This window comes from Rhinatrema bivittatum, chromosome 6, assembly GCF_901001135.1.
Source record: "Rhinatrema bivittatum chromosome 6, aRhiBiv1.1, whole genome shotgun sequence".
NCBI classification, from domain to species: domain Eukaryota; kingdom Metazoa; phylum Chordata; class Amphibia; order Gymnophiona; family Rhinatrematidae; genus Rhinatrema; species Rhinatrema bivittatum.
The window spans coordinates 59,036,927-59,064,400 of record NC_042620.1 but is presented as its reverse complement, the minus strand read 5'-3'; the positions used below and the strand labels follow the sequence as shown (position 1 = coordinate 59,064,400).

The 27,474-nt window shown below is 43.8% G+C and overlaps 1 protein-coding gene across 1 annotated transcript in view; it reads left to right on the top strand.

Moving 5' to 3' along the window:
- The window catches only part of LRP1B (LDL receptor related protein 1B), a 3,516,099-nt gene that overhangs the window by 2,213,793 nt on the left and 1,274,832 nt on the right, over positions 1-27,474 (top strand). Inside the window, 2 exon segments of the mRNA XM_029607894.1 lie at positions 13,040-13,204; positions 13,717-13,961. Of these exon segments, the coding sequence (XP_029463754.1) occupies positions 13,040-13,204; positions 13,717-13,961 (410 nt within the window).

Sequence of the window (27,474 nt, the reverse complement as noted above, 5' to 3'; positions counted from 1 at the left end):
TTTCTTTATCAAAATGCAGCAAAACATCCTGTGATCCCTATCATCACATTGCCCATCACATCTGTGATTTAGTATAAGCTATTTGCTATTATTTAGGAGAGTTGTGGGTGGATCCTTGGGCCAGTGGCAGATGACTACGCCCCCGGGGGAAGATCCCAAAAGGCACCACTGGTCAGGCTCAGAGTTAGGAGACAGACACACACTAGTTATTTTATTAAACAGTATACTGAACCACCAGAAGTGGGAGTAGTGAGCTGGAATGCCCGGCTGGGCTGTAGTCCCTCAGATACTGGAACAGAGATCCCTGGAGGCTGAGCTGTAGAGAAACTGAATTATACTGAATAGGCAGGGTATGCAGAGTTCATGGACAGAAGCTGATGGTAACACACAATGCTCATAGAAGCCCAGGAACTGGAATGAAGTAGGCCCTTGAGGAGCGAGTACCTGGTTCCAGGGAAAGCTCTGAGAGAGCGAAGGTAACTCACAGATGTAGTAGGCAGCGTTGACTTCCAGGCAGAAGTGAATTCCAAAGAAGTCCAGAAACAAGGGCCCTCAAGGAGCGAGTACCAGTTCCAGACTGTAACATACAAAGTAAGAGAGAGAGCGAGGCCCCCGAGGAGCGGGTACCCCTGGTAAGTCCGAGGAGGCAGAGTAGCTTGGAAAGTCGTAGCGAGTCCATTGAGATTACTTGCTAACTCGACTTGTTAGCAATTCAGAGACCTTTAAATATCTGAAGCGGATGATGTTATCTCAGGGGGACACCCCTGAGGTTCGCGCCACTTCTGGTACTTGAGGCGGGGCTGCGCCGCATGCGCGCCCTAAGGTATCAGGCCAAATGGCGGATTGCAGCATCGGGCCGGTCGGGGGATACCGGGCGAGGTCGACAGAGAGACGCCGCGGCAGCCAACCTTCCATCAACCCCGGAGGGAGTCGCCAATGCAGTAAGGTGGGCGGAGTGGAGATGTCGGGCAGCGACTGTCACAACAGTACCTCCCTTCAAAAGGCGATCTCCTCTTCGGGTACCAGGTATAGATACTGAAGGATGCGCGAGATGGAATTGACAAAGCATCTCTTTGTCCAGGATATTGGTCTGAGGCTCCCAAGAGATCACTTCGGGGCCTAAACCTTCCCACTTTAGAAGGTATTCAAAAGTCTTGCCTCTTTTATGAACATCCAGAATCTCTGTGACTTTGAGTTCTAATTTTCTTCTGTATTGATGATAAGTGAGTCTTGACGTATAGAGGATAGTTCACTAGAAGTTGTATCATCTTCATCTTGAGATACTGAAGAACATTCACTGGTTAGTGTATTGTCTTCGTCTTGAGATATTGAAGAACATTCACTGGTTAGTGTATTGTCTTCGTCTTGAGATATTGCAGAACATTCACTGGGTATCATATCATCTACCTTTCCCCCATAGCAAATGTCCGCACCAGCTGGCGATTCTGATGGTTGAGTAAAGCCCTTCTGGAGATTTTCTTCCATATTTTCCAATGTTGCTTTATTCTCAAAAGCTGAGAGAAAGTATACCTGTCCTTTCGGAGTCTCAGCTTTAGACTTCTGTCGTATGGCACAGTCATAGGGCTCCTGAGGAGGAAGAATATCAACTACTTCTTTGGAGAAGATATCCCCGAAGGGGGTGCACTGGAGCAGCAGTCCCAGTACTGCTGGAGTCACAGGCATGCCAATAATAGGCGATATCTCCTTAAGGCATTTCCCATGACATTCTGGGCCCCAGTGGGAGAGATACAGAGATACCCAGTCAAATTGGGGTTGGTGTACTTGTAACCAGAGTAACTCCAGGACAATAGGGTGCACTACCTTTTCCAGTACGAAGAAGGAGAGCGATTCTGTATGAAGAGCTCCGGTGCAGAGATTAACTGATTCGGTTTGGCAAGTCACATCTCCCGTTAAGGGCTCTCCATGAATGGAAGATAATCGTAGTGGGTTTTTAAACTTGATGAGGGGGATCCTCAAATATTCTACTAGACATCTGAGAATGAATTTGCCCCCTGCCCCCAAGTCCACCAGGGCAGGAGTCTGAACCGTGACTGGTCCGTAGGTCAAGGAGACTGGGAGAGAAAGCGTAAGAGAGGGCGCAGTAAGGCCTAAGAATAGTCCTCCTGTAGGACTTTGGCCTGTCCATGCTTTCGGATGAGTGGAGCATGTAGAGACATCCTGGCCGGGCTGACCACAGTACATGCAAACGCCGCGCTTCTTCCGAAATCTTCTCTCCTTTGAAGTCAAGCATCCATGACCAAATTGCATAGGTTCATCTGTATCAGCAGCAGGGATTACAGGAACCATCCGAGGTGTAGAGACAGCACTGGCCTCTTTCAACCTGGGTAACACCCTAGGCCGGAGTTCCTTCACCTTGTCCCGGAGTCGTTTGTCAATCTGAGTTGCCAAGGCTACTAATTCATCCAGCAAGTCAGGTGTTTCACGAGCAGCCAGCTCATCCTTTAAATGGGTATTCAGGCCTCTGCAAACGAGACTCTTGAGACATTTGGGGTCCCAATGGAGTTCTGCCACAAGAGTTTTGAACTCTATAGCAAATTCAGCCAATGGTCTGTTGCCTTGCTTCAATTCAAACAAAGCAGAACTGGCGACAGAAGTTCGAGCAGGGTCATTGAAAACAGATTTAAACAAGTCCATAAATCCTTCTATGTCCTGCAAAATGGGGTCTTTACATTCCCACAAGGTAGATGCCCAAGACAAGGCCCCACCATCAAGGTATGAAAGGATGTAGGTAGTCTGGGACAGAGCTGTAGGAAATAGAGACGGCTGTAAGGCAAAGTGCATGCAGCACTGGTTCAAAAAGCCCCGGGTCTTCTGGATTTCTCCGGAAAAGTGTATTGGAGCCACCAGTGGTACAGCAGTCTTCAAAGTTACCTCCGATAACTGACCTTCTTGGTTGGAGGCTGTGCCTTGAACCTTCTATGTGTGTAGCTGATGAAATGCTGCAGTAAGTTTCTCCAAGGCGTCTTGCTGCTCCACAGTGTGCTGGGCCAGGCCCGGTATGGCCTGCAAGGCATTGAGTTGTGCCGGATCCATGGAGTTAGCAATCTGTTATTATTTAGGAGAGTTGTGGGTGGATCCTTGGGCCGGTGGCAGATGACCGTGCCCCCAGGGTAAGATCCCGAGAGTGACCACTGGTCAGTCTCAGAGTTAGGAGACAGACACACACTAGTTCTTTTATTAAACAGTATACTGAACTACCAGAGGTGGCAGTAATGAGCTGGAATGCCCAACTGGGCTGTAGTCCTTCAGATACAGGAACAGCGATCCCTGGAGGCTGAGCTGTAGAGAAACTGAAATATGGTGAGTAGGCAGGGTATGCAGAGTTCATTGACAGAACCTGATGGTAACACTCACATAATGTCTCATAGAAGCCCAGGAGCTGGAATGAAGTAGGCCCTCGAGGAGCAAGTACCTGGTTTCAGGGAAAGCTCTGAGAAAGAGATGGTAACTCACAGATGTAGGCAGCGATGACTTCCAGGCAGAAGTGAATTCCGAAGAAGTTCCGGAACGAGGGCCCTCGAGGAGCGAGTACCAGTTCCAGACTGCAACCTACAAAGTAAGAGAGAGAGCGAGGCCCCCGAGGAGCGGGTATCCCTGGTAATTCCGAGGAGGCAGAGTAGCTTGGAAAGTCGTAGTGAGTCCATTGCCATTCCTTGCTAACTCGACTTGTTAGCAATTCAGAGACCTTTAAATATCTGAAGCAGATGATGTCATCTCAGGGGGACGCCCCTGAGGTTCGCGCCACTTCTGGTACTTGAGGCGGGGCTGCGCCGCGCGCCCCTAGGCATCAGGCCAACATGGCAGATTGCAGCGTCGGGCCAGTCCGGGGTTGCCGGGCGAGGTCGACAGAGAGACTCCGCGGCAGCCAGCCTTCCATCAACCCCGGAGGGAGTCGCCAGTGCGGTAAGGAGGGCAGAGTGGAGATGTCGGGCAGCGACGGTCACAACACTTTTATTGCTTTGGGAGATTTCACTTCCATATGCTGCTTTAAACCTCTTCATTGCATCTCCCATTCACTACAAAAAGTCACACATTTAAATGTGACTTAAATGACATTTAAATGCTGTCCAAATTCTAAACACATGTTCATATTAACCAATGTAAAGGGGAAAAAAGCTATCATTGGGAACATACTCGACTTGAAGAGCTGAAAAGTCACATGAAATCAAGTGACCAATTACTCTCTCTAGAGCAGTGGTTTTCAACCTTTATTTGGCATGGACTCACCTGACAGATGGTTCTCACATGTGTGACACACTGAACATGTGACCGTCACAGGGCTAAATGTAAACATGCACTCTGCATCCACAGGAACCCCCTCGACCCCCAGCAATGAGTGCAGAGTAGAACTAGGGTGTTACCCTGTACAACCCGCCATACAAAAAAGATATTCTGGTTCTGATGACATCTCAGTAAAAGCAAAACAAACTCCCTTTACTACCAGGCACAATAGCCTTCCTTATGAAAAGACAATAATTTACCACTAATGCATATACTATTGAGAAAACACAACAAATAAGATTGATACAAATGCCTACATGCTAGTAAAATACCTCACTTCAGTCACACACCCAGAACTGACCTTCCCCAAGTACAAAAAAATGACAAATTATAAATATGGAGACCGAAACTGCAATGGAAAACCAAAAAAGTCACTCTGCATGCAGTGCGAACCTGGAGAAATGGAAATAGAAATGTAGCACCTAACATAGTCCCAGGATCTGCAATAAAGCACACAAACTAATATGCACAAAGTTACACCTGTGTTATGGAACACATTCAAACAGTTACAACACTATCTATGAAAAGGCAACACTACAAATATTAAACCAGTCCCTGAACACTTATGCACTTCATATTAGGAAAACAGAACAAGCAAAGAAATAATTGTAAAGCTATACTAAAAATGTTACAAAACAGTTGCTGAACAGAATAACATTCAATTAAAAACTCTTCAAAATTATTAAAACTTGTCCAAATATCAATAAAATATTTCAAAACAGCAGACATCACATAATACCCAATAATTAAAATGGCGGTCAGTCAAGAAAAATAAACTTAAAAAGCCACCTTTACTTACTCTCTCCAGCAACTCTCCTACTCCTTTCCCTTCCAGGCTAATAGCACTCACCAGAAGCAGCAAGAGCTGCTGAAGCTCTGCCCTCACAGTCCTCTTCCTTAGCACCTACAACCAGTCACTCACACACACACACACAACACACACACAGACCCCATGACCAGTCTCTGTCTTCCTCACACACACACACACACACACACACATACCACTCATCTTCCTGACCAGTCACACACACACTAGTCATCTTCCTGACCAGTCTCTTTCTCTCACACACAGAAACACATCACCTCCCTGACCAGTATCTCTCTCAATCACACACATGCTGCCTTATATACAAGCTCTCAATCACACACACATGCTTTCACATCCATTCACACCAGCTCTCACCCAGGCACCCATTCACACCCACATAAACACAAACCCTCACCTAGGCACCCATTCACACCCACACACACACAAGCTCTCACTCAGCACTCATTCATACCAGCTCTCACCCAGGCACCCATTCACACCCACACACAAGCTCTCACCCAAGCACCCACACACACAAGCTCTCACCCAGGCACCCATTTACACCCATGCACACAAGCTCTTACCGCCAAACCTCTTCTTTCTTCACTGCAGGGATGGGCTTCAGTTCTGCCAAGGCTTTACTCTGGCAGGCCTTCTTTTTCACTGCCAAGGGGATGGGCTCCCATGGCAGCCTTGCTTGGCTGGGGTCGGGTTTTCTCTTCGCTACAACAGGGATGAGCTCCTGTGGCAGTCTTGCTTCATTGGGGTTTGACCCTGCCATTCATCCCACCCCACCCCCTGGACTATGCGATGCCCCTTCTTCCTGCCTCACCAGCCAATCAAAGGCTTCCTCCCTTCTTCCTACTCCCATTGGCATTTAGAAGGGAGGAGGCTTACGATTGGCCTGCGCGGGGGCAGGAAGAATGAAGGAGGCTTCCCTTTGGGCAGTGGGGGCAGGAAGAAAGGAGGCTTCCCATTGGCTCATGGGGGCTGGAAAAAGGGAGAAGGGAAATACAACTCCTCCATGATGGTTGCACTTGATCAATAATAAAACAGGTAAAATCTTCAAAACAATGTTCCTTTTCCAAGCAGTGTGTTACCAGTGATGCAGCAGATATCTTGTGCAAGAGTGATGCTCAGTTAGGCATGTTTTCACCATATGTTTAGTTTTTCCTATGTAGAGTGGAGAGCATGGGCATAATAAAACTTAAATCACATATTGTGACATACAGTTCTTACTGAACTTCAGTGAGTAAATAGAGATTTACTATAATGCAATATTTTAACATGAGAGGGACAAAATATAGTGGAGGGGTCATTTCCTGCCTTATCACTCCTCCCTGGGAAAATAATGCAGAAGTACTGTTGCATTATTTTTGATTACATAAAAACTAGGGATGTGAATCGTTTTCCATATCGTCTTAACGATAGAAATCGTGTGGCAGGGCAAGAAAATCGTCTTAGGCACGATTTTTTAGTTAAAAAATCGTTAAAAATCGTTTTTTCCGATTAGTGCGCACTAACTCGAGTTAGTGCGCACTAACTGGGAGTTAGTGCGCACTAACTGAAAATGATACAATTTGACACTTTTCAGGTCAGTTAAGGTCAGTTTAGGAATGAATATGTATTCCTATTGGCTGCCCTCTTATTTATTCATGTTACCAAGTTTCCTACTGACAGTATATGGGGGATGGGAAATGGAAACAGTTGGTAGCTTGACAAAACAAGTAATGTGATCAGTCAATGTGACTAGAACTTGTGCCCTAACCCTGATACCAGGGGTATTGTGATCTTCCTGCACACAGTGCCCTATCCCTATTAATACCAGGAGTGTTGTGATCTTCCTGCACACAGTGCCCTATCCCTAATACCAGGGGTGTTGTGATCTTCCTGCACACAGTGCCCTATTCCTGATACTGGGGGTGTTGTGATCTTCCTGCACGCAGTGCCCTATTCCTGATACCGGGGGTGTTGTGATCTTCTTGCACACATCCCGATATCAGGGATAGGGCACTGCGTGCAGGAAGATCACAACACTCCTGGTATTAATAGGGATAGGGCACTGCATGCAGGAAGATCACAACACTCCTGGTATTAATAGGGATAGGGCACTGCATGCAGGAAGATCACAACACCCCTGGTATCAGGGATAGGGCACTGTGTGCAGGAAGATCACAATACCCCGGAGGAGTGAGGGTCAAGCAGCTCCCCCCTGTCTGTGAAGCCAGCCTCTCACTAGTAATGCAGGGAGGGAGCTGTCTCAGACTTCACCATCCTCCCCCCCCCCCCTCACCCACACACCATTCACTAGCTGGGACATGGGGGAAGTCAGGAGTGAGGGTCAGGCAGCTCCCCCCTGTCTGTGAAGCCAGCCTCTCACTAGTAATGCAGGGAGGGAGCTGTCTCAGACTTCACCATCCTCCCCCCCCCCCCCTTACCCACACACCATTCACTAGCTGGGACATGGGGGAAGTCAGGAGTGAGGGTCAGGCAGCTCCCCCCTGTCTGTGAAGCCAGCCTCTCACTAGTAATGCAGGGAGGGAGCTGTCTCAGACTTCACCATCCACCCCCCCCCTCACCCACACACCATTCACTAGCTGGGACATGGGGGAAGTCAGGAGTGAGGGTCAGGCAGCTCCCCCCTGTCTGTGAAGCCAGCCTCTCACTAGTAATGCAGGGAGGGAGCTGTCTCAGACTTCACCATCCACCCCCCCCCTCACCCACACACCATTCACTAGCTGGGACATGGGGGAAGTCAGGAGTGAGGGTCAGGCAGCTCCCCCCTGTCTGTGAAGCCAGCCTCTCACTAGTAATGCAGGGAGGGAGCTGTCTCAGACTTCACCATCCTCCCCCCCCCCCTCACCCACACACCATTCACTAGCTGGGACATGGGGGAAGTCAGGAGTGAGGGTCAGGCAGCTCCCCCTGTCTGTGAAGCCAGCCTCTCACTAGTAATGCAGGGAGGGAGCTGTCTCAGACTTCACCATCCTCCCCCCCCCCCCTCACCCACACACCATTCACTAGCTGGGACATGGGGGAAGTCAGGAGTGAGGGTCAGGCAGCTCCCCCCTGTCTGTGAAGCCAGCCTCTCACTAGTAATGCAGGGAGGGAGCTGTCTCAGACTTCACCATCCTCCTCCCCCCCCCCCTCACCCACACACCATTCACTAGCTGGGACATGGGGGAAGTCAGGAGTGAGGGTCAGGCAGCTCCCCCCTGTCTGCGAAGCCAGCCTCTCACTAGTAATGCAGGGAGGGAGCTGTCTCAGACTTCACCATCCTCCCCCCCCCTCACCCACACACCATTCACTAGCTGGGACATGGGGGAAGTCAGGAGTGAGGGTCAGGCAGCTCCCCCCTGTCTGTGAAGCCAGCCTCTCACTAGTAATGCAGGGAGGGAGCTGTCTCAGACTTCACCATCCTCCCCCCCCCCTCACCCACACACCATTCACTAGCTGGGACATGGGGGAAGTCAGGAGTGAGGGTCAGGCAGCTCCCCCCTGTCTGTGAAGCCAGCCTCTCACTAGTAATGCAGGGAGGGAGCTGTCTCAGACTGGTATCAGGGTTAGGGCACTGTGTGCAGGAAGATCACAACACTCCTGGTATTAATAGGGATAGGGCACTGTAAGAGATGACTGTAGTAGATTGAATAAAGATCTGATGTTTCTGCTCTCCTCACACCAAACAAAAACAACACACAAGCAGAGAAGCCCTTCTTACAAAGCTGAGCTAGTGAGTTAAGTAGGAGGAAAAGTAAACATACTGGTGCCAGCGTGGCTACTTAAAAAATACACTTACCAACAATCAATTACATATATTTGAACTGTGTACAGTTCCAGCCAGGACCACCTTTCTAAAATGCACAGTGATTGGCAAATTCAACATGCACTAGCATTTCAGGTGCCTGCTAACAAAAATAATAAACAAACAAGTTCTAGTCAGGTGAGTGCTGATCATTACATTACTTCTTTTGTCAAGCTTCCAACTGTTTCCATTTCACATCCCCCCAACCATATTGGTAACATCAATAGATAAGAGCCCAGCCAGCCAATAGGAATACATACATACATATTCATTCCTAAGTGACCTTTACTGACCTGGGAAGTGTGAACACTTTGTTTCATTTTCTGTTGGTGTTCATGAGTTTCCAGTTCCATTTCCCATCCCCCCAACCATCACCTCAGTGGTAACCTTGGTAACATCAATAGATAAGAGGGCAGCCAGCCAATAGGAACACATATTCATTCCTAACTGACCTTCAGTGACCTGGAAAGTGTTTATTTGTATCATTTTCAGTTAGTGCACACTAACACGATTTAACGATTTTTAACGATAAATCGTTAGAATTTCTATTGTATCGTGTTCTATAACGATTTAAGACGATATAAACATTATCGGACGATAATTTTAATCGTTGAAAAACGATTCACATCCCTAATAAAAACTCTGCAATAAATAATATGGCAGGGCCTGAAAAATACATGATGGTGGCCCACTTTACCCAGGGCCACCATTATCTTAAAGGGCCACATAGCCAAAAATATTACACCCCACATGATGAGACAAAGCCCTCTGGGGGTCTTAAGAGCCCCTCACCTACCCCCTGCAACCTCTAGAGGTGGTGCAGCCTAAAAATGTTTTTAAAAAGTATAATGACTCAAGTATTACTATCCTGCTCCCTTCCCAAATCCCTCCCATTTGTAAAAAATTACCCCATCTCAATCAACCCCTCCCCCATATCAAAAACAGCCCTTCCAGTAGCAGGACCCCTGACCCTCACCACTCAACATTCACCATAATCCATGGTGTCTAGTGGGTCTCCTTACATGGGAAAAAAAAGACCAAGATAGTCTATGGTGGCCTCAGAACCCTGTATATCTAAAATAAGTATCCCTGATTGTCTAGTGGCAGTCTGAAGCACCCCCTATCTCCGGGCCAGTCAATGCCATTTTCCAAAATAGTGCTGACTTTCCTTTGCCCCTATTATGTGATAGATGCAAAGACTGGACAATGGCATTTTGGAAAATGGCTTCAATCAACAGATCCAAGGCTATGGGATGCACTGGGCTGCCACTATACTACTGAGGACTCTTCTTTTAAGGAAAGGGAGTCCAGAGCCCCCTAGACCATCAATCATTTTTACATGTAAGGGGGGGGGGTCCCCACTAAACACCAGAGATTATGGCTTATTTTCTGTGTTGATGCTGGGGGGGGGGCTTCTATGAGGATGTTATTTTTGATACATGAGTTCCTTTGGTTGGGACAGAGGTAGTATTTTATAAAAGGGAGGGCTTTGGGAAGGGGCATGGCATCCCTGTTGAATTCATTTTGCTATTTGTTAAACATTTTAAGCTGCACTACTTCTAGAGGTAGCGGCGGTCACACAAGACCCCCCGAGACAGTTTGGTTCCTCATGGAGGTAGCTGATTTTTGGCTGTGTGGCCCTTTAAGAAGAATCCCGGTCCATTGAGATTTGTATTAGTGTTCCAGTAGCACCAGGGTGTTTATCTTCAACTACTGAAAAAGCAATGAAATAACATGTTTAGGAGGATTATCTATGCAAGAGTTGCTATGCATTCATTTGCAAAATAAATGCATATAAATTGCATGCAAATCAATTAATTATAATAGGGACAGGTTTGAGGCCTACATATAATGCAATATTATGAATATTGCATTATATCACTGGGATATGGCTAAATTAGGCGATAAACAGTGTTTATTGCTCATTAAAAGCTGTTTTATGCACAAACTCTTTCATTTCTTGAGTGTAATGACACCTAGTGCAATGGTTACATTTTTATAACCTGATACTTCCACCATTACAATTGATATATCATATCTATTGAATGTGGCTTTAAGTCAGCAGATATTAACAATTCTCAGATATTGGGGCCATGAGTATGAGATATAGAAGGGGAATCTTGTAAAGAAGAATGCAAACACAATATTTTGCGCTTGGAGGTGGACGTCCTGGAGCAGTAGAGAACACTGGAGGAGACAGAGACTAGGATGAGCTTCACCACTGGAAGCTCGCAATTCCCTTGGGTGGAGCCCGCAGGGACTCGGACTGCTTGGACATAGGTGGGCTTCACAGGGTGTCCTGGAGAGGTAGTAGAGAGGCGTGCTCACATTCAGCAAGGTAGCATGGTCGGACTCTAGGCTGTAGGTCTGGAGGAGCAAGGAAGACCAGAACAGTGTAGGTGATGACAAGGCAAGGCGCAGAGCCAGAATCAGGAGACGTGGTCAATGGTAGCCAAGGTCAGAATCCGAGGATCAGTCTGAGGAGTAGTCACAAGGCAGGGGTCAGGTTCTGGAGGTCAGATGAGGTCACAAGGCAGGCAGAGGTCAGGATCCAGGCAGCGGACAGAATGGTCAAGACAGGCCGAGGTCAGTACCAGAGAGACAGTCTAAGGGTACTACCTGGGGAGATAGGACAGACAAATGCTGGAACAGAAGGATGCTGGAAGGCTAGAACAGTAGGACGCTGGAATAGTAGGATGCTGGAACAAGGCTGGAACAAGGCTATGAACGCGGAGGCAAACTAGTACACTTACAGTGCCGACCCGATTGCCAAGGCAAGGAAGTGAAGGCAGGGACTTCCTTATATCATTTGATCAATCAGGGTGCACCGCGGAGCTAGGACCCGCCCCCTGGCCCTTCAAGAGGCTGGGCGATCCACACATGTGCACGCAGACAACACCACTGAAGACGCCGAACTCCGGCGTGAGGCCTGGTGCACAGTGGAAGGCCCGGCGAACGCCGCCATGGGACGCTGAGGCCTGGAGGAGCTCGCAGCTGCTGCTGGGGAGGCCAACCCGTGACCCCCAGAGGAGCTAGCGAGGTGAGCAAGCCCATGTGCGGGCCAGATGCGGACGGGGCGCGCAACACAATACATGCTAATGCTGATAAATTATCTGTTTATTTCCCATTTCTTAATTTGAAAAGAGCTCACAATTGTGCTCTTTCTATATTTATTTGAAGAGTTTTATATGTGGATTAATTAATGCAATAGTAACTTACGTTGTACTCTACAGAGTGATAGTTGAAGATATATGCACAAATATATATATTTTTTTAATCTTTATTTATCATTTTGAATTTACACATTTTTTAAAAGATTAATACTTATATCATAGATTCCCTTTCATTAAGCAAAATAAGACAAAATGAATTAAACAATACATCTTTCATTTGTACATTTGAAATCAGAGACTTCTCAAGAAGAAAATTAGGGCATTGTCAAGATAATTTATTTATTTTATTTATATATAAATGTATTTATTATAAAGATAATGTAATCAAATAAGGGAATTTAAGGAAAATAAATAAATAAAAACACAAAGCTTAACATAGCAATACCAACTGGTATTTATATGACTCCCAAATCTAGACTACTCATTTGGGGGCAATGGGGAGGAAGTGACAGGTGATTGGGCATCTACAAATTGTTGTAATTGATCTAACTGATGGAAAATATATATATGATCCCCTTTCTTAATTTCATATTGACAAGGATATCGTAGAAAAAAGGTAAAAGCTAAAGAGGTGATTTTTTTGCCTTAAAGCAAGAAATTCTCTCTTCTTTATCCTAGTGACTGATGCCAAATCAGGATAAAATTTTATGGATTGTCCATGGAAAGCTATGGGAAATTTCTGAAAATATCTTTTCATTGACTTATTTATATCCTGTAATGATATAAATGATACAAAGTGTTTCTATCTAAGACATCTAAATTAGAATCTTCCAGAAAATTTGTAAGGTTTGCAGGTATTGAAATTGGAGAAGCATTAACTTTTTTTTTTCAAGAAAAAACAAGTGTTTACAGAGGGAATATCATGCACAAATATTTTTATAAATGCACTGAATTTTTAATCTAAAGTGTTTGTATTTATTATATCTTTATATATCATACTTTTTTTTCACTCAGAATACTTTTCTGGACTGATTGGGATACCAATTTTCCACGTATTGAGTCTGCATCTATGAGTGGTGCAGGAAGAAGAATCATTTACAAAGATATGGAAACTGGAGCATGGCCTAATGGTCTTACTATTGATCATTTTGAGAAAAGAATAGTATGGACCGATGCCAGGTAAATAATTGTGGGTGAATCTTATTTAACATTTTTAGAATTATATATTACAAATAACTAGGTTAAGCTATGCTCTCAATTTAGTAGAAAAAAATTAAAAGTTGAAGTCTAGAAAAAAATTGAAGTATATTGACATCACACTGTGCATTCTGTCTAGGTGTTTTAAATACATTTCAGTTTTGAACATTTATACAGTGCTTGTATATCATAATAATATACCTAAATGAAGAAAAGGTTAGCTTTTCAAATGGTGAGTATTTTCAAGCACCAAATGAACAATATGTCTGTAGACAAGAAATCCCATGTCTCTGCTCTAGAGCCACCCTAGGTAATTATTACTTTTGATTTCATGTAAGTACTCTACTGTGTCTGCCATGTGAAACAAGGTCATAAATAAATGAGGAAAATATTCACAGAGGCATTTATCATAGCTGTAACAGTGTGTCACCTCAGCCCTGTAGGTGCCCTGATTTTATGAATGGCTTTTGATAATGGGAATTATCTTCTTACAGGTCTGATGCTATTTATTCTGCTTTGTATGATGGAACGGGCATGAGAGAGATCATTCGAGGTCATGAGTATCTTGCTCACCCCTTTGCTGTTTCTCTCTATGGGAGTGAGGTATACTGGACTGACTGGAGGACCAATACATTGGCAAAAGCCAACAAATGGACAGGACAAAATGTCAGTGTGATACAAAAAACCAGTGCACAACCCTTTGACATTCAGATATATCACCCAAGTCGTCAGCCACAAGGTAATTTCACTAACTTTGTCAGAATGTATTATATATTGTCACTTCTTGAAATCCTGTGTATGTGTTACACTATTGATTCAATTATCAAATTAATACCTTATAAGCACAATGATTGTATTAAATATCAGCTCTTTGTTCAGAAACTATCATTGACATTAATATATTGCACGTTGCTAAATACTGAACAAACATTCAACTACATCAAAAGAATGAATTAGCAATATGGAGGCTGATATTCAGCGCCACTTAGCTGGATAAGTTTGGACTTATTCAGCAAAGTGGTGTTTCAATATTCAGCCACATTCAGCAGCCATCACTTACCTGGATAACATTTTTTCCAATTAAACAATTATCTGGATAAGTGAGGGGTGGGATGGGGATATTTCAAGACAGAGCTAATTATCTGGATAATTGCCAATTTTCAGCCTTATCTGGTTAAGTCAGACCTGCTATTCAGCTTGTCTAAAGTTAGCTGGATAAACTTATCTGGCTAACTATTAAATAGCTGAGTACATTGAGCAGCAGATCCTCACTGCTGAGTATTTCGGCCACTTAGCAGGATAAGTTTATATGGCAAAGTTGATCAGGTGGATAGGGACTGAATATGGACCCCCTTGAAGTATATATAAGTACAATGCATGGTGAAGCAAAAAGCTTTTCATTCCTAGCTTTCTAAAGTTGCAGCTTTTCAAATTTGTCTTTTGACAAATAGTAAATGTATTCCTCAAGCCACATATATTGTGCATTTATTTGGTAACAAATTATGGGCCTCATTTTCCAATATTGCAGTGGTAACACATGAGGGGTGTGTCCCATGCAAATAAGGCAGTTTTTGAGTGAGTGAGAGAGAGAGAGAGAGAGAGAGAGAGAGAGAGAGAGAAACTTGCTATAGTGCCTATGCCCTAAACAGGTATTTGTATCCCTATGGGAGGGCCACCTAGTAACTCGGGGTGGGGATTAGGTATGAGCGTAGGGGGTTGGGGGCCACTTTCACATTCAACATGAGACGTACGGAAAGAACAGTGGTCTCTAGTGAAGATTTGCTGGCCGTCGGAGTGAGGAAACTCACTCCAAGAAGAGATTTGGCCAATGTTCTCTCACCCTAGCTTGTTGTTTCCCAGGTAGAGTGTCCATCCAGCTAGGGTGAGAGAATATTGCCCAAATCTCTTCTTGGAGTGAGTTCCCTCATTCTGACTGCCAGCAAATCTTCACTAGAGACCACTGTTCTTTCCGTACGTCTCATGTTGAATGTGAAAGTGGCCCCCAACCCCCTACGCTCATACCTAATCCCCACCCCGAGTTACTAGGTGGCCCTCCCATAGGGATACAAATACCTGTTTAGGGCATAGGCATTATAGCAAGGTTCTCTCTCTCTCTCTCTCTCTCTCTCTCTCTCTCTCCACCCACACTAACACTGTGGCTGTTTCATGGCACATGATAACTGTTTTGCATATGCTCCGCCCCCTGAATATAAACTTACGAATTTGCATTCGCAAATCGCGTTAACGGCTGTTAGCGCGATTTGCGGTATTATCTCCCGCGATAACAACTTGGAAAATGACCCCCTATAGTTGTTAACTTATATATTGCTGACTATTAATAAGATTTTCACAGTGAGTTCATTGTATCTGGTCTCTAGGTGTCCCTACTAATCTGATTACTTTAAGCAGAGTTTCTCACAGATTTCCCTCTGCTGTCTGCAACAGGCATGTATTTTTCTGGGGTCATATCTCAACAGTACTTACACCTATATTATCCATTTATATTGATTTCATTTTCAGCTTTCTTCTGGTCACTTGATTCCCTTCATTTGTTTAATTAGTTTTTGCCTTCTTAATTTGTAATAATATGCTGTAAAAAGGTCACACAAAGATGCTTCTTAGTTAACAGAAATGAAGAAATCTAACCAGAAGGCAAGGGGATATCCTGTCCTGCAGAGAGAGGCAGTTACAATCTTCAGCTCCTTGCTGGACAGACTAGATGGGCCATTTAGGTCTTTATCTGAGAATATTTACTATGTTATGTCAGCTGCAGCCAACAGTGATGACATTATTGGCTGTGCCACTGTAAAGTTACATGAGTCTAACAGCTTAGGCTCATGTACATCCCTCATAATTGAGAAAAGAGAAAAAAAAGCATCTCCTAAAACCACTGGCTATTTACTTCCAAAAATCTTATATTACACTTTCCTGATAAACAAACAATGCAAAACAGAATAGGAGAATTGATATTACATGCCATACTCTACTCATTGAATAGTGAGTATAATATGTTTTATCTGTTCAAGATATTTTGCAATCATGTGCAGTGTATGGCTCATATACAGTGCTATTTACAATGCTCACTCTGACAGTGATAAATAATAATTATGTTTGCCACACACAAAATGGCCCAGCAAATGGCTGCACTCACCTAAACTCCACCAGCCGAACACTGCCACTCCACACAGCAGAGAAATGCTGATGCCATTGATCCTGCCCTGCTCCTAGGCATGTGGCATGCGCCAAACTATGAAGATCCCACAGCAGATATACACACTCTCAGTACATCCTGATGATATCACATGGCCGGGTATTTAAACCCCGACCGTGCAACACTAAACTGCCTCAGCAGCAGGTTCCTTTCTTTTCTCTAAGCCTTGTCTTTGCAAGCCTTACCTTCATCCAAGTGTTGCCTTCATCCAAGCTTTGTTTTTGCCCCAGCCTGCCTTTGTCCAAGCCTTACCTCCCGCCTTGTCTTCAGCCTCAGCTTGCCTGGCCTTCAACTTCAGTCTGGTCTTCAGCCTTAGCCTGTTCTTCGGATCTGACCATATTTACAGACTTCTGGACCTTATATTAGTCTGATCCATACAAAGACTTGTTTGCCCACTGACAGCACAGACCTTGGGGTTCTGCCCACAAGGTTGCATCAAGTGTGCCATGGTAAGAGGGGCTCACGTTTACATAGCTTACTACAGGTTGCTGAGGCCATGAGCTTGGTAAATGCACCTCCACAATGGGCCATTGCTGCTTTAGTGACCATTACTGTTTTTGACCACCAAATTGAATGATCTCCTGAACAGGATTATGCAACAGTCCCAGCAGCAACTTGCTCAAGTAAATAATTTATTACAGACCTTGTCTCGGCATTTAGATATGGCACAAACCCAACTTCTGGGACCAATCCCAGTACCAGCTCTGGTGAACCTTGTACTAGCACCCATCTGGACCACGGAATCCATGATACAGCTCCCACCACCTCCGAGGTATCGAGGCAGCCCTAAGGGGTGCAAAGGGTTGCTCACTGTTTGCAAAATGCAATTGATGCAACAGCTGTCTTGTTTTTTTTCTGATCATGTCAAAATAATGTATATCCTTTCCTTGTTGGTCATCTCACTCTTGACTGGGCTTCTTCCCTGTGGGAACAAGATGACTTGTCTCTCAGAAACCTGGATAATTTCATACCACAATTTTGCCTGATCTTTGACCAACCTGGGCATGCCTCTTTTGCCTCCACAGAACTTCTTTGCATTCATCAAGGCACTCGCATTGTTGGCAAGTATGCAGTGGAATTCCATACCTTGACTTCTGAGCTCTGTTCAGTGGAAGACAGCCAAACCACAATTTTTTTCAAAAGGACCATCTTGGAGAATAAAGGACGAATTGGCAACTCGGAACCTTTCTCCATCCCTAGAAGCCTTTATTGTCTTGGCTATTCAAATAGACCTGAGATTCCAGGAACAAGCTCAAGAAAGGAAGCCCCCTCCCATTAGACCATTTTGGTATCTCCTAAGATTTTGAGCCCCCTGGATTCTGCCCCAGAGCCAGCGAGGATTGTTGCCATCAAGGAGCCATTGCAATTGGGCAGTATACGACTCTCGGTACAGAAAACAAAGGTGAAGACAGCATAAACTCTGCCTCTACTATGCAGGGCAGGGTCATTTTGTTAGCCATTGCTCTGAGAAACCAGAAACCTCCATAATGAGAAGTCTAGTTAGGAGGGCAGTTTTCCACCATCCTGTTTCCTCCCCTTGATACCGGTATCCCTCATTTTCAGAAAAAAGTTCAAACTGAAGCCTTAATAGATTCTGCTAATGTGGGTGCCCTACCTCCAGATTGACCACCCCTTGTGTTATTTCTTCCATCTATGGAGAACCCTTACTCAGATGCGTGACTGTATCTACCTTGCCTATCACTATGCAGATAGAACTAAAAGTTTTCTTGATTAGACTCTATGTGCTACCTAAGGCATCCAATTCTCTTGTACTTGGATTACCCTGGCTTAGACTCCATCAATTGTCCATTGATTTGAGCACCTTACTGATCAACCACTAGAGTCCATTCTGCCAGGAGCATTGTGCTGCCTCGTCTTTATGTTCAGGCACTATACTCCAGACCACCTTGTCTGAAGTACTGTATCTGCCGATTCAGTATACATACTGTACCAGCTTATGATACGAGATACTACCAGGAGCCCTTATAATTCTGCTGACTGTTCTAAACTTCTGAAATCCATTGTCATGTAGGTAGAGGCCACTGTCAAGACAGTGGGGACCGTCCTCATTAAACACAATGATTTCAGAACCTACAAGTCATGTCTTTCCCCTGCCAAAGGGTCCATGTCTGTAGAACAATATTAGTCAGTGGATGTTTCTTCAATTCAACCCCAAATCCAAAGCATCCCTGGACCTCATGTTGAAACCCTTGAGTTCCCTGATGGTAAAGATATATATTTGATGTTTTCCCAGAAGCTGAAGATGAGGCTTGGGGAGGAGGCTTAGAGGAGTGGGTATTGCTACATTTGCCTCTCATGGGATGGCTCAATGAGCAGCTGCACTCAGCCAGATGCAGCTAGCCAAACACTGCCGCTCCATGTGGCACAGAAATGTCACCACCATTGCTCCTGCCATGCTCCTAGGCATGTGCATGCAGTATGTGCTAAATCCTTGAAGGCCCCATGATGAAAATCAATGCTCTCAGCAACTCCTGATGACATCACATGGCCAAGTATTTAAACCCTAGCTGTATAACACTGAACTGCCTGAACAACAGCCCCTTGCCTTCGTCCAAGCCTTGCCTCCCGCTTTGTCTTCATCATCAGCCTTGCTTTGCTTCAGCTTCATCCTTGTTTTATCTTCAGCCTCAGCTTGCCTGAGCTTCAGCACCAGTCTGATCTTCAGCCTTAGTCTGCTCTTTTGATCTGATCATGTTTACAGACGCCTGGACCTTATCTTAGTCTGGCATGTAAAAAGACTCATTGTGCCATATCTAAGTGGGCCATTTTGTGTTCAATCGCCATTGGCGCAGACCTTGGGACTCCACATATGAGGTTGCGTCAATTGTGCCATGGCAAGGGGGGCTCACACTTACTCTGCTTACAGCAATAATAAAACAAATTCTACCTCCTAATTGCAAAATAACAAATTACACTCATACGTGAATGTGGAAAGTATGGTTCTACACAACCTAATGAAATACACATATCTCTGCTTAAGATTAAACAATTTTAGGATTAAACCAAGATGTGATCTTTTATAAAGCACTGACTATATATGAGGCTCTATATGTGCATAGATAAGCCTCTAGGATATATATTTCTAAAGCATTGGGCTGGAGTGCTCAGTGCTGCCTATAGCAGGTTACCATTGGCCTAGTGACTTCCAATCTATCTTTTGTATAATGAAATACTGGCCCAGGGCCTCTTTCCAAAAGCAGCTGATATAGCAGAATAAGATACACAGAAAGGCAGGTATCATTTTTGTGCAACTCTATATGTTACAGAGAATATATATATATTATATATATATATATATTAGTGAAAGATAAAACAGCAAAAAGAGAGAGAGGAGAGATTTATGTGTGTGTGTGTGTGTCTCTAATTGTCCTTTGTAGTCTGAGATTTATTTATTTATTTATTATTTTTCTATACTGGCTTTCATGACAGGTATCACATCAAACCGGTTTACATTTAAACAGGGTGTGCGAGATATAGAGAACTCAAACAACTGTAACACGTGCAAGGTTAGCGGGATTGCAGTTACAATAAAACAGGGAAGTACATAACTGAGAATGGAAGAGAGAGAAGAGGAGGGAGATTAACTGACAGCAAATTATTTACAGTATTGCAGAATTAGTTCCAATGTAGTAAAATTGATATGGTGAATGAAATTGATAACACTGTGTTGGTGTTGTCAGCTAAGTGAATGGTTTCTATTTAAATCCATTGTTAACAAAGAGTTTGTGAAGTCGGGTGCAGGGATCAGTCGATGTCCGGATAAGCTTTTTTAAAAAGCCAAGTTTTCAGCCTTTTACTGAACGTCGGTAGGCACGGTTCCTGTCGCAGGTCGGCTGGGATGGAGTTCCATAAAGGTGGTCCTGCTGTTGAGAACGCTCTATCTTTGAGGGATTTATGTTGAAAGGCTTTTGCATGTGGAACATGAAGTGATTCTTTCTAACATTCCCTAATGGGTCTGGCGGACGTGTGTTTTTTGAAAGGAATTTGTAAGTTGAGCGGGGCGTGTTGATGGATGACTTTGTAAATGGTGGTGATGGATTTCTAAATGATTCTGTAGTGAATCGGCAACCAGTGGAGGTCTTTGAAGATTGGGGAGATGTGGTCAATTCTCCTGAAGTTAGTCAGAATTCTGGCTGTTGTATTCTGTAGAAGTTTGGTAGGGGAAGCAGGGAGTCCTAGAAGAATAGAGTTACAATAATCTAGCTTTGAGAAGATTATTGCTTGTAAAATTGTTCTGAAGTCCTGGGAGTGGAAGAGTGGCTTAATTCTTTTAAGGATATGTAATTTGTGGAAGCAATCTTTGGTAGATTGGTTGATGAACGATTTTAGGTTGAGATGGTTGTCAATGATAGCTCCTAGGTCTCTTACGTGAGAGGTTTGAAGGATGAATGTATCTGTTCTTTTACAAATTATCTATCCTTAAATAACACAAAAGCATGCAATTCATGTTGGCCTCTGGGTTAGCCGAGCTATGACAGGAAACATTGCTGCAGCTTGCAGCATCACAGGACTAGCTGATTGGGGATGAGTATGAGAGGTGAGTGGAAACTCATGAGGGCTTAAAAGTGAGGAGAGGGAGCAGTCATCACTCCTTTCTATCTTATAGGGTCATTCTTTATTGTGCTGGTGTCACCTGCAGTAGGGCCTTATTGCACGCCTTAAGTCTCTACCGCACGCGATACCGGCCGCATTCCAGGAGTATTATTAAAATTAGGGGAAGGGGAGGAGAGTGGGTGGGGTTTGGGCAGAATTATCTCCCAACAATGCTGCAGGTGATGTTTTTCACATTATCACCGGCAGCACCGTGGGAAATAACTACACCTTTTCCTGTGGCGCGGCCGCACTGCAGTGGAGGAAACCACACCATTGCGAAGCAGCCGGCTGCCCACTCATGCCTCCAAGCCCCATTTCTTTTGCAACACATCATTCTTCTCTAAATACAGCAGAATGATGAATATAGGGGTAAGTGACTTGTCCCGTACACACTTTAAGCGGTAAAGTCTGTAGGGTAATTTTCAAAACTATTTAAATGCATAAAAGATGGTTCTATGCCTGTAAATGGCTGTTTTAAAATTGATCCATGCTCATTGTAACCTGGTTTCAAGCATACTTTTATGCACACTGAAGAAAGTCATTATGAGGGGCAGAATTGGGGTGGAGTCAGCACTTACATGCATAGTTTCTTATTTCAAAAACTATAGACCTGATTTTCAAAAGCATTCACATACTTAAAACTCAGTTTTATATATGTAAATTCATTTTACTAGTGTAAGTGGACTTTTGAAAATTGCTACAATATATGCCATTGAATTGTCAATAGTTTTTATCCGTGTTAAGTACACTTAATAGCAGTTAAATGGTTTTTGAACATTTCTATGATTGTATAATGCATTTACGTACATAACTCCTTTGAAAATTAACATGTAAGTATACATGCATAAGTTATGGCCTCTGAAGAGGAAGTGTAATTTTACACGAGTAAATGTGTGCACATATTGGTCCAATTATCCAAGCATTTTCAAAGCACACTTACATGTGTACAATGTTTACAAAAGAATATACTGCTATGTACACTGTATGAAAATTAATTTCTGTAGCAGTGAGTTTTACTATTTTAGAAGCAGAGGGGGCCATTTTGGGTTGGAGCAGAGCTGGATTGCGGTTGAAGGGAAATGGCTTCACTCCAATGATGTGGCAGACTGAGGGAGGGGGTGTCCTCCTCCATTGTTACAGCTGGCAACTCCTATCCCCACATAGTGGCAGCTCTCAAGCTCCACACACCCCAGCATAGTAGAATTGGCCAATCAGGAGAAGTCCCTCTTCAATGTATCATCTAGCTCAGGGGTGGGCAATTCCAGTCCTCGAGGGCCACAAACCTGTCGAGGTTTTAGGATATCCTAATGAATATGCATTACATAGATTTGCATACAACTGAGGCAGAGTGCATGCAAATCTCTCTCATGCATATTCATTAGGGATATCCTGAAAACCAGACTGGTTTGTGGCCCTCGAGGACCAGAATTGCCCTCGCCTGATCTAGCTAGTCCCCCTTACAATGATGTGGCTCCTGTCTCCTCCTCCTAGCATTCTTCCCTCTCTCTCTCACCTAAAATAACTCTGCACTTCCTTAACCACCCTTCATTACCCAATAGCCCCACTTCTTCCCAAAATCATTGATGGACTCTCTACCCGGGTATTATCAAGCTAGGTTGAGAGAACATTGCACAAATCTCATCTTTGGGTGAGTTTCCTCACTCCGAAGGTCATCAAATCTTCACGAGAGCACTGTTCTGTTCATACGTCTCACTTTGAATGTCAAAGTGGCCCCTAACCCCTACACTAATACCTAAACCTCACCTTGAGTTACTAGGTGGGCCTCCCATAAAGATATAAATACCTATCTAGTGTGAGGGCATTATGGCTAGTCTCTCTCTCTCTCTCTCTCTCTCTCTCTCTCTCTCCCCCCTCAGTGGTAGGAGGGCCAACTGTGAACCTAGCCAAAAATCCCACCCCAACATCCTCTCATTTGCATAACACCATGCATTAAGGTGTTTTCACATACATTAAAGGCATTTTTTGCATGCAAAAATGTCATATAGCACTTTGATAAATGACCCCCTTAGTTAGAAAAACTAACTTATGTGCAAACTTCCAAATCCCTACAAAGAATGCCACTAAACTACATTTTTATTCTTTTCACATATATATGTGATACTGCTAATACATGCATAATTTGAACTCTTGCAAAATACTGCTTATGCATGTACATGCTACTTATGTGTGTAATTTCCAGTTTTATATGCATAAACATTTTGAAATTGTACCTCTTTATTTGCAAAATAACATGAAAAATGTAAGTTGTGAATGAGTCATGATAAAAATGATGGTATGATTCATTCTGATTTGGGTAATATGTATGATCACTCCTTTTTAATAAAGATGGTTTTACTGAGTGAGCCATATATTTTATGCTGATTATTTGTAGTCGGTGGGTCAATTGGGTTTATTTTTCATATGACTTTTTAAAAGTACTGTCTTGGAAACTCAGATAAAATGTATATGCTTCTGTTTATTTATACTTGCCTATACAATAGATCTGTTGGTTTATATTAAAAATGCTTACATAATCACAAATACTAAATGAATTCCACAAAATTAAAATTTCAAAGAAGAACAAGCATCTCTCACTATAGCTAATTGGTGCTATGAGAGAGGCTATTAAATCCAAAAAGGTTGCCTTTAGAAGACAGAAAGCAGGACCTAATGAGGAAATTAGAAAGGTGCATACAGACTGACAAGTTAGATACAAAACCCTAAGGGGTAAATATTCAGTCGCTAAGCGGATACCCATATCCGGCTAACTTAACCAGGATATTCAGTTGTGCAGCAACACTGCTGAATATACCCAGATAAGTTACAGTTAGCCAGATATGTAGTATCCGGCTAACTTTAGACCTGCCTATGACACGTCTAGAGTTAGCTGGTTAAGTTAACCTGAAGTTAACTCAGCTCCTCCCCAAAACGCCTACCATCCCAGGAATGTCCTGACTTACCCTGCTAAATTCTAGCCTGATAATGAATTATCCAGCTAGAATTTAGCTTGGTAAGCATTTTTAAAAATGTGGCTAAGCCATTTAAATGGATAACTTTCTTGTTATCCATCTAAATAGCTTTTCAATATATACCCCTAATAAAGCAGGCTAAGAGAGAATTGGTGGAGAGACTTGTGTGGGATCAAAACTAACCATACATTTTTTTTCAAATGCATTAAAAACAGAAAGCCTGTGATAGAATCAGTTGGGCCATTAGATGAGTGGGGAATATGGGGGCTCTGGGGAAGGATAAGGTAAATTCAGAAATACTAAGTGATTCCTTTGCTTTGGTCTTTACTATGATGAATGTTTGGACATAACCACCCTGCTGCTATTCTGTGAAGGTGATGATTTAGTGGAAATGAAACAAATCAATGTGATTCTTGAAGAGATGCTAGAGCAAATTTCCAAACTAAATAGAAACACATCACTGGGACCTGATCATATTCACCTCTGGGTTCTAAAGGAACTCAAATATGAAATTGCAGATATGCTACTGGTAATCTAACTTATCATTTCAATCTGCTTTTCTTCTTAAGAATTGGAAGGTATCAAATGTAATGTCAGTTTTCAAAGAAGTTTCAAGGGAGAACCATGAAATTACAGACCAGTGAGCAAGATATCCGTGCTATGGAAAATAGTGGAAGCTATTGCTATGAACAAAATTCCTTAACATATGAATAAACATGGTTTCATGGGGAAGAGCCAGCATGATTTAGCAAAAGGAAGTCATGCCTTAGTAATTTATTAGAATTCTTTGAAGCATATGAACAGAGGTGAGTCAATAAACACAGGGGTCTATATTCAAATAGTTTGGCCAGACAAAATCCCCATGCTCTTACAGCTTTCAAGTTATCTGGCTAAGTAGTTAACTGCATTATAGGGGCATTCTGGTATAGAGTTAAGATAGCCAGAAAAGTTATCCAGCTAATTGATTTTCAGAGTTAAAGGATAATTTATCTAGCTAAATATGACTGTTCCAGAGAGCAGATCTAAAGTTGGCCTGATAAGCTTATCCAACTAATTATATCTTTTTCCAGCCATATTCAGCAGAATGCCTAACTGGCATCACTTTACTGAATATCAGACAAGTTATCTAGATAACCTTAGCTGAATAACTTGTCTGCTCCATGTGCTGCTGAATATTGGGTTTATTGTGTATTTGGATTTTCAGAAGGTATTTGATAAAGTCAATCATGAAATTAAAAAAGCATGGGATAGAAGATGAGGTGTGGATAAGTACCGGTAAATGGTTTAAAGATAGGAAACATAGCGTAAGATTAAATGGTCAGTTATATTAATGGAAAGAAGAAAATAGTGGAGTTGCTTAAGGATCTGAACTGGGACTGGTGTTATTTAAAGTATTCATTAATGATATGGAAGAGGGAGCAATAAGTGAGGTGACACAAATATTCAAAGTAGTTAAAACCTGAACAGACTGTAAGGAATTGCAGGAGAATTTTACCAAACTTGAGAACTGAGCATCTAAGTGACAGATGAAATCTAATGTGAATAACTGTAAAGTGATACACTTATAGAAAAGTAATCCTAATTTCAGGAACAAAATGCTGGAATTCATATTAGGAATCACCACTCAAGAAATGGATCTCGGTGTGATTGTAGACATTATTATGAAATTCTATGCTTAGACGGGCGGATTTTAAAAGCCCTGCTCGCGTAAATCCGCCTGGATTTATGCGAGCAGGGCCTTGCGCGCCGGCGCGCCTATTTTGCATAGGCCGCCGGCGCGCGCAGAGCCCCGGGACACGAGTAGGTCCTGGGGTTTTTTGAAGGGGGCATTTCGGGGGCCGGACCGGATGACGCGGCGTTTCGGGGGCGGGACCGGGGGCGTGGCGCCGGCCCGGGGGCGTGGTCCAGGCCTCCGGACCAGCCACCGGGTCGGAAGACGGCGTGCCAGCAGTCCGCTGGCGCGCGTAGATTTACGTCTGCTTCTCGCAGGTGTAAATCTAGGGACAAAGGTAAGGGGAGGGTTTAGAAAGGGCCGGGGGGGTGGGTTAGGTAGGGGAAGGGAGGGGAAGGTGAGGGGAGGGCGAAAGGAAGTTCCCTCCGTGGCCGCTCCGATTTTGGAGCAGTCTTGGAGGGAACGGAGGAAGGTTGCGCGGCTTGGCGCGCACAGGCTGCTCAAAATCGGCAGCCTTGCACACGCCGATCCAGGATTTTAGAGGATACCGCGGCTATGCGCGTATCTTATAAAATCCTGTGTACTTTTGTTTGTGCCTGCTGCGCAAACAAAACTACCCGATCGCGCTTTTTTAAAAAATCTACCCCAGAGAATGGTGGTGGTGAAAAAAGCAAATAAAATGTTAGGCTTTATTGGAGCTAAATTCACACATGCAAGACTTCACATGTATATCATTATTCAAATCTTGTAGATATGAGTAAAATGATGTTGATATGAGGAGTAAAAAACACCTCAGAGCCTCAATACCTGTTCTAGCTGGAGCAATATGGTATTTTAAGAGGATATTCCAATCATCGTTCTTTAGAAACCACCAACCACCTGACACAATTTTTATTTCAAAAATTGTTTTGTTCCTTTTTCTGCGCTTTTATAAAAAAAATTTTTAGTCAATTAACCACTTTCAAGGGATACACAGCGCCACAAATAAAAAGATTATGCATGTTATATCCAAAATAATTTTCAAACTTCATGGTTTCTGAATATGATGTTTTAAGAAAATCACTTTTCTGAATCTGGGTGTATTTTGTGACCCTCTTCTTCACATGTGTGACCAACTCTGCACATATGTAGCCATCTGTGTCTCACAAATCTTCTTGTCAGGGGTTATTTCAACCAAATCAAAAGCCTCAAATTGGCTTCTACATTTTGGAGCCAGGAAATCACTTCCTCCAGATAGGAGCCGACATCAGCTAACATTTCGCCAATATGGCTGTCTCAAGGCTCAAACTACATATTAAAAAATTAACTGATTAGTTATATTTTATTGCAGTTTTTAACGTAAAAAAACTCCTTATTACCTCAATAATCAGCTGCAACTTCCACATTTTTTCTTCAGCGGCACTCCGCTACTACAATTTCAACAGCAAAGAACGCCGGTGCATGCGCTCTATGGGGCGGATTTTAAATGCCCTGCGCGCATAAATCCAGGCGGATTTACGTGCGCAGGGCCCTCGCGCGCCTGCGTGCCTATTTTGCATAGGCCGCTGGCGCGCGCAGAGCCCCGGGACGCGCGTAAGTCCTGGGGCTTTGTGAAAGGGGCGTGGAGGGGGTGGGGAGGGGGCATGTCGGGGGCATTCCCGAAACAACGCAGCGTTTTGGGGGCGGGCCCAGGGGCGTGGCGCCGGCCCGGGGGCGTGGTCAAGGCCTCTGTACCAGCCCCCGGGTTGGGTGATGGCGCACCAGCAGCCCGCTGGCACGCGCAGATTTACATCTGCTTTTAGCAGGC